General features: G+C 43.5%; 1 protein-coding gene across 2 annotated transcripts in view; it reads right to left on the bottom strand.

Moving 5' to 3' along the window:
- The window catches only part of MICU1 (mitochondrial calcium uptake 1), a 214,036-nt gene extending 200,452 nt beyond the window's left edge, over positions 1 to 13,584 (bottom strand). For both annotated transcript variants that reach the window (XM_084634526.1, XM_084634527.1), the window contains exon 1: positions 13,294 to 13,584. In XM_084634526.1, the coding sequence (XP_084490652.1) occupies positions 13,294 to 13,565 (272 nt within the window). In that variant the 5' untranslated portion in view covers positions 13,566 to 13,584. The remainder of the gene's footprint in view (positions 1 to 13,293) is intronic.
- Positions 13,585 to 14,239: the final 655 nt, after the last annotated feature.

A 14,239-nucleotide genomic window follows, 5' to 3' on the forward strand; every position in this document is an offset into this window, starting at 1 on the left:
ACCTCATCAGATTCCTTTTGGCCCAATCTTCCAATTGGTCTAGGTCCTTCTGTATCCTATCCCTCCCCTCCAGCGTATCTACCACTCCTCCCAGTTTAGTATCATCCGCAAATTTGCTGATCAGGTTGGTTTGGCATGATCTACCTTTTGTAAAACCATGTTGTATTTTGTCCCAATTAACATTCACCTCAATGTCCTTAACTACTTTCTCCTTCTAAATTTTTTCCAAGACCTTGCATGCTACAGATGTCAATCTAACAGGCCTGTAGTTACCCGGATCACTTTTTTTTCCCCTTTCTTAAAAATAGGAACTATGTTAGCAATTCTCCAGTCATACGGTACAACCCCTGAGTTTACAGGTTCATTAAAAACTCTTGCTAATGGGCTTGCAATTTCATGTGCCAATTGCTTTAATATTCTTGGATGAAGATTATCTGCGGCCCCCGATTTAGTCCCATTAAGCTGTTTGAGTTTCGCTTCTACCTCAGATATGGTAATATCTACCTTCATAGCCTCATTCCCATTTGTCATTCTACTATTATCCCTAAGATCCTCATTAAAGACTGAAGCAAAGTATTTGTTTAGATATTGGGCCATGCCTACATTATCCTTAACCTCCACTCCATCCTCAGTGTTTAGCGGTCCCACTTCTTCTTTCTTTGTTTTCTTCTTATTTATATGGCTATAGAATCTTTTACTATTGGTTTCAATTCCCCTTGCAAGGTCCAACTCTACGTGACTTTTAGCCTCTCACTTTATCCCTACATATTCTGACCTCAATAAGGTAGCTTTCCTTGCTGATCCCTCCCATCTTCCACTCCCTGTATGCTTTCTGCTTTTTCTTAATCACCTCTCTGAGATGCTTGCTCATCCAGCTTGATCTACAACTCCTGCCTATGAATTTTTTCCCCTTTCTTGGGATGCAGGTTTCCGATAGCTTCTGCAGTTTTGACATAAAGTAATCCCAGGCCTCCTCTGCCTTTAGATCCATAAGTTCTTCAGTCCAATCCACTTCCCTAACTAATTTCCTTAATTTTTGAAAGTCAGCCCTTTTGAAAATCAAAAACCCTAGTCGCAGATTTATTTTTGTTTATCCTTCCATTCAGTTTGAACTGAATTAGCTCATGATGACTTGAACCAAGGTTGCCCCCTACAACCATTTCTTCTATGAGGTCCTCACTACTCACCAAAACCAAAACTAAAATGGCATCCCCTCTTGTTGGTTCAGCAACTACTTGATGAAGGAATTCATCAGTTATCGCATCTAGGAAAATCTGAGCCCTATTATTATTGCTAGCACTTGTCCTCCAGTCTATATCTGGGAAGGTAAAGTCTCCCATGATCATGCAGTTTCCATTAGTATTTACTTCATTAAAAACATTTAAAAAGGCTCTATCCATATTGTGGCAAATTGCCGGCACTACTACGATGGATCTCCCACTATCTGTTCTTGGGCAGGGGTTCAGGGCACCGTTTCTTGCCCCTGAACTGGGGTATTAACTGCCCCACTAGTGTCTTAGAGGAGGGGAGTAGAGTGGAGAGGGAGGGACCTGGGCCCGCCCTCTACTCCGGGTCCCAGCCCAGGGGCCCTAGGGATAGCGGTAAACCACTAGAACTAGTGGTTCCTTCCCCTGGGCTACTTCCCTCTCCTGCCCTTCAACTTATGGGGCTTCCTGCCCTCCCTCTGCACAAACCAGGTGTCCCTTTACTGAGAGTCTTGGTCTTCTTAGCCCACTGCAGAACTTCTCCAAACTCTCCTCTGCTTCCCTCCAAACTGCTCTCTGCTCCAACACCAATCCACTCTGCTTCAACTCCTCCTCTTGTCTGATTGAAGCAGGGGTTTTTTATCATGACACAATATCCAAATTAGATCCCGGCGGTCTATAGCACACCCCAAGCACTATCACAGGGGAGGCTCTAGCAGTTTTCTTCCCCAATGTGACTTTTGCCCAGACAGACTTTGTCTTATCCATTCCATCCCTTCTTATTTCTTTACATTCTGCCTCATCATTGATATACAATGCTACTCCACCACTTTTGCCTTTATTTCTGTCTTTCCTAAACAGCACATACCCTTCAATACCTGTAGTCCAGTCATGACTACTATTCCACCATGTTTCTGTTATCCCTATAATATCTGGTTTCACTTCCTGCACCAGTAGCTCTAGTTCCTTCATTTTGTTACCTAGGCTACTCGCACTGGTGTACAAACATATTAATTTTTTCTGTTTGGCCTCACTCACATTCTTTACCCGATTAGGCATGGACATTCTACAGCCAGTATGACCTATTAGACTGGTATCCACACTGCCCTTCCACCTACCCACGGCTGTATCCTTTCTTACTTTGTTTTCTTCCCTCTCAATGTTAAAATCCGGCGTGGAGATTACCTGGACATCTCCCAACCATCTCCCCCAAATTCCTAGTTTAAAGCTCTCTTAATCAGTTGTGCCAGCCTCCATCCTAGAAAGCTATTTCTTTCCCTACTCAGATGAAGTCCATCCCGAGAGAACTGTCCTCTGTCCATGAATGCCTCCCAGTGGCCATACATCCCAAAGCCCTCCTTATAGCACCACTGCCTGAACCATCTGTTGATGCTCATAATCTTGTCACACCTTTGTTGCCCTTCTCTAGGAAGAGGCAGAATCCCACTGAAGGTCACCTGAGCCTTGATTTCCTTAAGCGTCTTCCCCAGCCTGGCATAGATTCTTGCTGGAACATATCAAGGGAGACTATCGGTATCATCTGTTCCCACATGAAGGATGATCAGTGGATTCTTTCCCTCTCCCTTTAGGATCCTCTTCAACCTCAGGTCCACATCCCGTATCTTAGCACCTGGAAGACAGCACACCCTTCTATTCTCTAGATCAGCTCTGATTCCAGGCCTGTCCATTCTTCTCAGTAAGGAGTCCCCGATCAAGTAGACCTGCCTTTTCCTGGTGACGGTGCGATTCTCCGGTCTATCCCCTATTCCCTCTGGCTACAAGTTCTTTCCATTCCTATTCTCCCTTGTAATCCTCTTCAACCCATCCTGTATCCTCCTGGGACTCATATTTGGTGTAGTCTCCATTGACTCTTCCCTTTTTCCTATAGGAATAGCCGCTCTTTTCTTCTTCCTTGCCCTTCCACCTTCAGTGACCACCTGCTGAGCCCCTTCTTCATTTTCCAACTCTGCAAACCCGTTCTTGAGCTCTATTTCTCCTTCACTAGCCCGTCTTTTCCTCTGCCTGGTTCTCTTAGTCACATGCTTCCACTGTCCATTTTATTCACCCAGCAGTCTCCCTTCAAAGTTCTTCGGTCCTGCTTCCATCTGCGAGTCTGAGCTTTTCCCTTCAGCCGCCTCATGTCTTTGCTCCATAATCTGCTCGAACCCCCTTCTTTACTCAACCAGACTTTCAACCTGCATCTCCAATCCTCGGATCTTTTCTTCCATCAGCTCTATCAGACAGTACTTCATGCAGACAAAACTCTTTCCAGGTACACCCTCCAGGATCATGTACATACTGCAGCTTCCACATCCAGTCATCTTCATTGTGTCTTCCACTACTTGGGTCACTCCCATTGCTGCCTCTGTATCCGTCATAGCCTTCCCACCGAAATCTTGTTAATCTTCTCCTCCAACAGAATTCCCACTCAAACTCCCCTGATTACAGCTCTGTTTGCTGGCTCCTGTGCCGCTGCAGATGTAATGCTGTGGTTTGGAATTCCTAGTAAACATGTTCCTGACCCCATATTTGCAATACAAGATATTGGTTGATGATTTCTCAGGTACAACATATTATAGGCTTTGCAATACTGATCAAGATCCATTGCCACAGTGATCTACCTGCTAAATCCTGTTGAATTAGGATTGGAGCATATGGGATGACTGAAGAAAAGAACCTTTCCTCGGTTAGGTTTTACCAGTCCTGGTTATGAGCCCAAATAACTGAATTGGTACAGCATCTGACTTTTAATCTAAGGTTTCATGGTTCAAGATCCTTTTTTATGCAGTATTATTTAAGGAAAGATGGTCTAGTGGCACCAGCATGGGACTCAGGAGATGTGGGTTTGATTTCCTGCTGTGCCAGACTCCCTTGTGTGACCTTGAGCAAGTCACTTAATTGCTCACCAGGGAGTTGTGAAGATGCAGTTTAAAGATTGTGAGGAGCTCAAATACTATGGTGATGAAGGCAATATAAACACAAAAGATAGGTTAGTCTAATCATATGCATATTGTCAGTCTCTCCTGTGTAATATGGTCATGCAGCCAAGTCTCTTGCTGCATAATTGCAGAATATTTTAATTGTTCTATTGTAGGGCTCAAGAATCGAAACTTTAATTTGAAAAAAATTAAGTCCCTATTCCTTATCCCTGCTTATTAAACAGAATCAAGATAAAAGTACAAATCATCAGGTATTCCCAAGCTCTGCTTGGTGCATCTGAGAAGTATAATTGACTTTACAATCTCTAGTCCCCCACCCTCATCTTGAAGAAGACAGTATCTGGTTTGGTTCTTTCTCAGCGCAAGTTAGAATAACTCTGGGACATTCCACCTATCCCAGATAACCAGAGCAGAAGTGTGCTCCACCAACAACCCCAACACACTCATTACACAGTGGGGTGAGGAGAAGCAGTAACAAGTGCCCTAGAGAACGGATGCTCTTCCAACACAAGGGGAATCCTCAGCAACCCCATTAGGGCAATTCCACCCTGTGACACAAAAGGGAATGAGCACAAGACAAATGTGCTTACATGTGTTGGAGTTTTTTTTAGTTGGAGTAGCAGAAGCAGGGGCAGCTAGCTGCAGTGGTCGACAGGGGAATGAAGAATTGTAGTTACTGTGCAGCAGCACAGAAGTTAGAAAATAGAGCTGAAAGCCAGGGGGGAGGAGTGAGAGTTTCCTTTTTGACAGCAGCTTAGGAGGGAAGACTATGACAGCAGCAGGAGGTAGCAATGGTAGAGACCCAAGGAATGAAAGAGACAATGAAGATAACTGGATATAAAAGCTGTGGCACGTACATTGTTCTGGAGAGGGTACCTAAAAAGTGATTCATTTGTATTAAGTGCAATCTGATAGATCTGACACAAGAGAAGATTTGAGGTTTGGAGATGCAGTTAGAAACTATAGCTGAGTTTTAAAGGGGATTTGAGTGGATAGAGGGAAGGAAAGGAGGAGCCTGGAGGGAAGCCTCAAGACTTGTAGACGCATGCTAGACCAGAGAACTGTGAGGGTAGACTGCTGGATTAAGAAAGTGAACAGTGGAAGCATGTGACTATGAGAACAAAGGCAGAGGAACAGACCAACTAGTGAAGAAGAAAGAGCTGAGGAACATGTTTGCTAATTTGGAAAAAGAAGGGGAGAGGTAGGCAGCAACAGAAGATGGGAGAGAAGGAAGGAGAAAAGAGCGCTAGTCCTACAAGAAGAGGGCAAGAGACAATGGAGATAGCCAGAGGATGACTCACTGAAGATTGCAAGAGAGAACAGAAGACAATATGACTTGTAGCCAGAAAGAACAGAAGGGGGAAGGCCAGAGAATTGCACCAACACTGGAAGAAGCAGATCTACATGACTGGGACGTCCCGACTAAGAACAGACAGGCCTGTCACCAGAACTTATCTGGAGAACAGAAGGATGTGCTGTTTGCCAGCAGCGAAGATATAATATGCGGACCTGAAGCTGAAGAGGATCCAAATGGAAGCTGGAAAGAATCCACAGATTGCTTCCCACATGAAGGACAATGATATTGCTAGATTCTTACGGTATGCATCATCAAGGAAGACTATGCCAGGCTGAGGAAGATGCTTAAAGAAATGGAGGTTCAGGTGATCTTCACTGGGATTCTACCACTCCCTGAGGAGAAAAGTGAAGACAAGAAAATATGTTGATCAACAGATAGCTCAAGCAATGGTGCTATAGGGAGCAGTTTTTTGGTATTCGACCACTGGCAGGCATTCACGGGCAGAGGACTGTTCTTATGTGATGGATGTCACCTGAATAGGGAGGGAAACAGTCTTCTGGGCCGGAGGTTGGCACATCTAATTAAAATCTTTAAACTAGGAATTTGGGGGAGACAGCTGGGAGATACTTACATAATCACCATGCCTGATTCTACTATGGAGCAAGAAGAAAATCAACTGGGAGGATACAGCAATGGAGAAAGGAACAACAGAGGGTAGGAGAATGGTCAAGAGGAAAGATAGTGCCAATACCACTGACAGTAACAGTCAGGTAGGCGATACAAGCAATAAAATGACTGCACCTAATTGGACAAAGAATCTGGCTGAGATCAAAACAGAAACAGCTAAGATGTTTGTACACAAATGCAGGGGGCCCAGGTAACAAAATGTAAGAGAAAACCAGATATTTTAGGGATAACAGAAACAGGTGGGGGGATAGTAATCATGACTGGAATACAGGTGTTGAAAGATAAATGCTGTTCAGGAAAGACAGAAATAAAAAGGTAAGGGTGATGGAGTAGCATTGTATATTAATGATGAAGCAGACTGTCAAGAAATTAGAAAAGGAGTACTTGTGGCACCTTAGAGACTAATCAATTTATTTGAGCATAAGCTGTAGCTCACGAAAGCTTATGCTCAAACAAATTGGTTAGTCTCTAAGGTGCCGCAAGTATTCCTTTTCTTTTTGCGAATACAGACTAACACGGCTGTTACTCTGAAACAAGAAATTAGAAGTGATGGAATGGCTAAAACAATCTGTTTGAGTCAAAAATTGCTTTGGGAAAGAAAACTAACAAACACTCCACCGGGATAGTGGTTGGGGTCTCCTACAGACTCACATGATCCAAGTTGGATATGGACAGAGACCAATAATATTTTTAATGAAATAAATACTATTGGGAATTTTGTGATTATGGTATTTAATCTTCTTTAATCTTTAGTCTTTAATCTTTAATCTTCTAGATATAGACTGAAGGATAAGTGCTACTAATAATGGTAGGGCCCAGATATTGCTGGATGTGATAGCCAACAGATTTCTTCACCAAACAGTCACCGAACCAACAAGAAGTGACACGATTTTAGATTTAGTATTGGTAAGCAGCAAAGGCATCAAAAAAGAACTGGCTGTAGAAGAAAGCTTAGTTTGAGTGATCATGAGTTAATTCAATTTAAACTATATGGAAAGAAAAATAGGTCTGCAACTAGGGTCCCTAATTTTAAGAGAGACAACTTTAAAAACATTAAGGGAATTAGTTTCTGCAACTTTGACTTAAAATAATTCCAAGCCTCCTTCGTGTTCAGATGCTCAAGTTCTTCAGTCCAGTCCATTTCCATAACTATCTTAAGGCTGCATCCCAAATAAGGGGAAAATATTTGTAGGGAGGGGTTGCTTCTTCATTGGGTTGGTTTGCATCTCAAAACAGAAAGCCTAGAAGGAATGAAAGAAGGGATGGATCAGCAAAGCTACCTCTTGGAGGTCAGAAAATGTACAGGAAAAGTGAAAACTGCCAAAAGCCAATCAGAGTTGGACATCGCAAAGGAAATTAAAACCAACAGTAAAATGTTCGTTATCTACACAGATACAAAGAAAACAAGGAAAGAAGAAGTGGGACCACTAAGCACTGAGGACGGGATGGAGATAAGAGAACACAGGTATGACCCGACGCCTAAACAAATACTTTGCCTCAGTTTTTAATAAGGGCACTGAGATGCTTGAGATAGTGGCAGGGTAGCTAACAGGAACAAGGATATGAAAGTAGAAATTACCACATTTGAGGTGGAAATCAAACTCAAACAGCGTAATGGGATGAATTGGGGGACCCGGATGTTCTCCATTCAAGAACATTAAAGGAACTGGCACATGAAATTGCAAGCCCAATAATAATGAATCTGTAAGCTTGGGGGTTATATTCTATGACTGGAGAACGCAAATAATATCTATATTTAAGAAAGGGAAAAAATGATGCAGGAAACTACAGACCTGTTAGTTTGACCTCAATTTTATGCAAGGTCTTAGAACAAATTTTGAAAGAGAAAGTAGTTAACAACATAGAGGTAAATAGGGTAAGATAGAACATGGTTTTACAAAAGGTAGATCATGCCAGACCAACCTGATCTCTTTCTCTGAGAAGATAACTTCTTGAAGAAGGACATGCAGTAGACCTAATCTACCTGGGTTTCAGCAAAGCATTTGATACAGTTCCACACGGGCAATTAGTTAAATTGGAAAAGATGGGGCTTAATAAGAATCAAAAGGTGGGTCAGGAACTGGTTAAAGGGGTGACTGCAATGGGTCATGCTGAAAGGTAAATAAAAAAGTGGAGGGAGGTTACTAGTGGAGTTCCTCAAGGATCCATCTTGGGACTAATCATATTTAACATTTTCATTAATGACTGTGGCACAAGGAGTATATGTGAGCTAATAAAATTTGCACATGACACAAAGTTGGGAGATATTGCCAATATGGAGGAGGAGCAGAATATCATACAAAAAGATTTGAGCAAACCTTGAGAACTGAAGTAAAAGAAATGGGATGAAAATCAATACTGCAAAGTCATGCACTTAGGCTAACAAAGATTTTTTGCTAAACGTGGGGGACATATCAGTTGGAAGAAGCAGAGGAGGCAAAAGACCTGGGTGTATTGGTCAATCACTGGATGACCACTTATCACCAATGTGATGCAGCTGTAAAAAAGGCTAATGCAATCCTAGGAAGCATCAGGTAAGGTATTTCCAGTAGAAATAGGGAAGTGTTATTGACATTATACAGGGCACCGGTGAGACCTCATCTGGAATACGGTGTGCAATTCTGGTTAAAACTGGCACAAGTGCAGAGAAGGGCTATTAGGATGATCAGAGGAATAGAAAACCTACCTTATAAGAGGAGACTTAAGGAGCTTGGCTTGTCTAGTCTAACAAAACTAAGGATAAGAGGTGATATGATGGCTTTCTATAAATACATCAGAGGAACAAACACCAGGGAGAGAGAGGAGTTATTTAAGGTAAGGGCTGATGTTGGTGCAAGAACAAATGGATATAAACTGGCTATAAATAAGTTTAGGCTCAAAATTATGTGAAGGTTTCTTGCCATCAGAGGAGTGAAATTCTGCAACAGCCTTCCAAGGGGAGCAGTGGGGGCAAAAAACCTAACTTGTTTCAAAACTTATCTTGATAAGTTTATGGAGGGGATGGTATGATGAGGCTGCCTAGAATGGCATATGGCCCATCCACAATTGCTATTAGCAAATTACCTCCAGTTGCCAGAGATGGGACACTAAAGAGAGAGGGCTCTGAGTTACTACAGAGAATTCTTTCCCGGGTATTTGGCTGGCAGGTCCTTCCCACGTGCTCAGGGCCAGGAAGAAATTTTCCCCTGCGTCAGATTGGCAGAGACACTGAGGTTTTTTTCACCTTCCTCTGAAGCCTGGGACATGGAACACTTTCAGGCTTGAACTAGAGTAAATGGTAGATTCTCTGTAACTTGAACTTCTTTAAATGAAGCTATGAGGACTTCAGGAACTTGGCCAGAGGTTATGAGCCTGCTACAGGAGTGGGTGGGTGAGGTTCTGTAGCCTGCAACAGGTAAGAGCTCAGATGGATCATGATGGTCCCTTCTGGCCTTAAAGGCTATGAGTCTAAGTAAATACAGAAATCAGTAGCACATTTAAAATTGTGCAATTGAAAGATTAAATTTAATTTTATACCAAAATGCATAGAAAACATTAGGACTGGAATGGACTGAGCGATGAGTATGGCTCCTGCAACATAGCTTAAAGCTAAAATCCCCATATAGGGCATAAGTCCTCATACGACGTATATGCTTGAGTAAGCAATTTGCTTTTTAGATTATTTCGAAACTTGAAAACAATGAGTGTGGTGGCACCTTAAAGACTAACAGATTTATTTGAGCATAAACTTTCGTGGGTAAAAACCCCCACTTGTGAAGAAAGCTTATGCCCATGAAAGCTTATGCTCAAATAAATCTGTTAGTCTTTGAGGTGCCACCGGACTCCTCGTTTTTTATTTGTGGATACAGACTAACACGGCTACCCCTCTGATACTTGGAACTTGTACATGGTTTCTCTTTTGCTGTGTAGGTATATTTTTTAATATCTTAGTTTCTTAGTACTAGGAAGTAACCATTCCAAAGGCTGCCACATATAATTTGGAGAAGAAAACTCAAGTTTGTTAAAGTAACATCTATACACAGAATTATAAAAACAAATGAAGATAGCTGAAGCTCACATATCTGCTGAAGATTAGAAGGAAGGCTCACCCAGACCATAAGTGAAAAATATCACCCACACAGCTGTTCGGTTTGCAAAACCAATTTCCTTTTGAAGTGGATTATTTCAAAATATGTATTAATTTTCCATAAAATATAGCCATAATAAGTATGAATTGTTAACACAATACCCAATACAACAAACACTAAAATCTTGTATTGCATGTTTACATCGAATTAGGTCTTGAATTAGGACTTGAATTTTTGGTTTAGAATCTGGTTTAGACTGAGTTTGAAAAGGGAAGAATTAATTTTCAGTCACTGAGTTTCATTACAGTTTTTTTCCCTTTAAAGCATGGCACAGTTGTACACAATGAAACAGGACTGTGTATTCCTATGTGTATATAGCACCTGGAACAATCCAATCCAATTCTGATTAAAATAGGGCCGAGCCCCCATTATATTAATGTTGACAAGCTACCCCAATAATAAAAGGCAAAATGTACATATCCCTAAATAATTTGAAAGGAAAAGGAATGAAACAAAAAAGTTACTGAATATAAGGTTTAGCCAACTTTCTTAAAAGGGAATTACTATTACCTTGGCAGTATTGGGGACTAAAGTCCTATCCATTAAAATTAGTGCAGCATTGACAAGAGACAAGCTAATTTCTTTTTCCAACCTATGTGCCCTTGTTACAGAATGAGCATCTCCAGGTTCTGTCACTCATCCTTCCTGATAAACAATGTCAGTTAGGATGCTGAACTTCCATCACCAGTTCATTTTACAACTGAGTAATCAAATGATGATAACTTCTGATCACTTGCAATCTTGACTGGATGTGAACTGATGAACCTGCTTCCCCTTACAGGAATTTTTGCAGATGATATTCTTATTGTAATGCTAGGTTTGGCTAGCCACCAGTCATAACTCTGTCCAATGGTGAAGACTTTCAGGAAGTAGGGTTGGGGTTTTTGCCTTCTCCTCTAGAGCTGTGGCATGAACCCTCCATGAAATCCCACTATGTCTCCAAAACTTCGACATCAGTGTCCTTTTTCAGACTTTTTTCCTTCTTTATCAATACTTAATTCTCTGCTCCTTGGAAACCCAGCTTATTGAACTGGATAATGCCATTGATCTATTTACACAAGGGCTCTCAATCTTTCCAGACTACTGTACCCCTTTCAGGAGTCTGATTTGTCACCCCCAAGTTACACCGCACTTAAAAACTACTTGCTTACAAAAGCAGACATAAAAATACAAAAGTATCACAGCACACTATTAATGAAAAAAAATGCTTACTTTCTCATTTTTACCATATAGTTATAAAGCAACCGGAATATAAATATTGTAACTTACATTTCAGGGTACGTACGGTATATAGAGCTGTATAAATAAGTCATGGTCTGTGTGAAATTTTAGTTTGTACCGACTTTGCTGGTGCTTTTTATGAAGCCTGTTGTAAATCTAGGCAAGTATCAAGGTGAGTTGATGCACTCCCTGAAAACCTTTGCATACCCCCAGGGGTTCACGTACCCAAGTTGAGATCCACTGATTTACAATATAAGGTTGATATGGAGTTGTAACTAACATTAAGGCTGAAGGCCACTGAAATACTCTTCCCAGAATACAAACAAAATATACTCATTATTTAAAACTGTAAAATTAGTGGCCTCGAGGGCCAAATAGGATTGTTATTCTATTGGCCAGTGGTCCCCAAACTGTGGGGCACAGAGGAACATTTGAGGAAGGAGGATAGGGTGCACCACCCAGCCCCACTCTGCTCCCAGTGTCACTCCAGCTCAGGCTTCTGCCCCTGGCTGCTGATTGCCACTCCAGGGAGGGTTTGAGGGTGGATGGATGGATTCCATTAAGAGTAAGGGGGGAGAGGTGCAACAAAAAAAGTTTGAGGACCACTGCTATAGGCAGTGTTGCTTGAAAGAGCCGTATACTATATTTGAAGATGGCGAATAAAGGGACGTTTGTTTTAGAACAGAACAGTTTATTTTTAAGATTGCCCCCATGGAATAATCTTGGACTTCACTCATACTAGGTCTGCAACTTGGGTCACTTTTCTGAATGCTGTTGAGTTACCTATTCAAGAAGCACAACATGAGGAAAAGATTTCTTACAATATCATTAAAGTCACATATCCTGAAAATATTAGAACAATTTAGGGGATATATTCTACATAAAGAACTCAAAATATGCAATTTAATTAATCAGAGCTTGGAAAATCCACTCACCTACTTACCTTTTGCAAGCAGGAAGTGTTATCTGTCAAGTATGGGAATCATGCATTTCTATAGAGTTTAAGCTTTCATTTTTAAAAAAAGCTTCTAGAACTTATAATTTTTTACAAGTATCTTCCCCCTATATGGTCCTTATCCCCTTCTGAAAGTGAGTGTAAGCAGTGCTGTCTGACAACTCAGTGACTCAGCTGATGATCAGAGGTTTCCCAAGCAGCAGAGTGAAGCTGTCTTGTTAGTTTCTCTGGAAGCTCACAGGATTCTTTAAGAGGAGCAGTGAAACTGACCAGTCTGGTTACTTTTGCTTCTTGGAAGGGCCAAGCCCCAGAGAGAGGCACTGCAGCTGGGGGAAGAGACCCCACACTCCCGACACTGGGACAGGCAGCTGAGATGTGGGGTGGAGGGGGTATGGCCAAGTTTATCCCCAAGTAGGAGGAACCCCTCTATCCTCCCACATCCCAGCAGCTAGGCTGGACTGTTGTTCCCTGCCCCAGCGGCTGTACCCGGCCTCTGGCACTGAGCTGTGGACAATGGGGCCAGCCCCACTTTGCCCTCTATCATGACCCTACGAGTGAATGGCAGCACTCTGATAAGTCAGGACCCCCAGCGCTCCTCTGAGGGCGGCCCCCAGCCGCCTCCCCCGCAGACCCCTCAACCCATTGCTGACACGCACCGAGCTTCCTCCGCAAAGGCTGCGGCAAACCGGGCTCGCAGACTGGGATGGGGGGTGTGACGGAGCAGCAGAGGGTACCGAGCCACCCGGCCCGCCCCACCGCGGAGAGTCACGGTTCACCACAGAGACCTCTGTGCCCTCTCGGTGCATTCGGCTCTGCGAATACAGCCCCCGCCTCAGGAGGGTGCGGGGCCGGCCGCTCTTACCCGCTGTCCCGGGCTCCGCAGCGACGACGCCACACTCCCCTGCCCCAGCAACCAGCTCCGCCCTCCCGAGTACAGAGAAAACTGGAGCGGCGTACAGAAAGGCCCCGCCCCCGCCGCTCTTCCGTCGGCAGAGGCATGCTGGGATGGTGGCGGACCAGAGCCGGGGCGGGACGGTCCGTCGCTGGGGTGTAGGACTGAGGAGCTCTGCCGTTGCCTGCGCCTTGACCTCCGCCTCTCTGTGACGGCATTGTCAGGCAGGACCCACGCGTCATGACGTCTCCATGTGATGTCATAGCGTGTGCATTCTGGGGCGCCCAGCCTGCTGGACGTGGACCTCTTTACCAACGTGCATCTTGGGAGCTGGGGCGTCCTGAGCTCAGGGACGTTTCCTTTGGCTTCCCCGCCTGCCTGGCCCCTCTCCCTGGAGGTGGAAGCGTGTAACTGGCCTGGGGCTGTGTGTAGTGAGGATAATACCTTGCACCCGCCAAAGAGGGATCCCGAAGATATTGCTTAACTCAGGAGACAGTCACCTTGAAATCTAATCAACTTCAAAAAAATTAGTAAAACATAGTTTCACGTACTACCTCAGCCCCCAGTCTTCCCTGCTCGTTTCTGTGCCTTTGCAATCACATTCTTCTATGTTTTTTTTTTTTAAATCTATCCTCTGTTATTGTGTGAGAGATGCACAAATGGACCAGGAGAAACTAACACTCCACTCTGCACTACATCTGCATGTGTGGACCCCTGAGCCCATGCAGAGCTCATTGCAAGCAAGGCCATCCTTACCCATATGCAGAATACGCAGCTGTGTAGGGCACCAGGAAATTTAGGGCACCAAATTGCCCCAAATTTTCTGGTGCCCTACACAGCTGCGTGCTGCTCTAGCGGCCAGCCTGATCCCCTGGCTGGCTGAGCCCGCCAGGAAAGCTACCCCCACCCTGCCTTT

The sequence above is a fragment of the Lepidochelys olivacea genome (genome assembly GCF_965140295.1).
Source record: "Lepidochelys olivacea isolate rLepOli2 genome assembly, chromosome: 7".
Taxonomy (NCBI): Eukaryota; Metazoa; Chordata; order Testudines; family Cheloniidae; genus Lepidochelys; species Lepidochelys olivacea.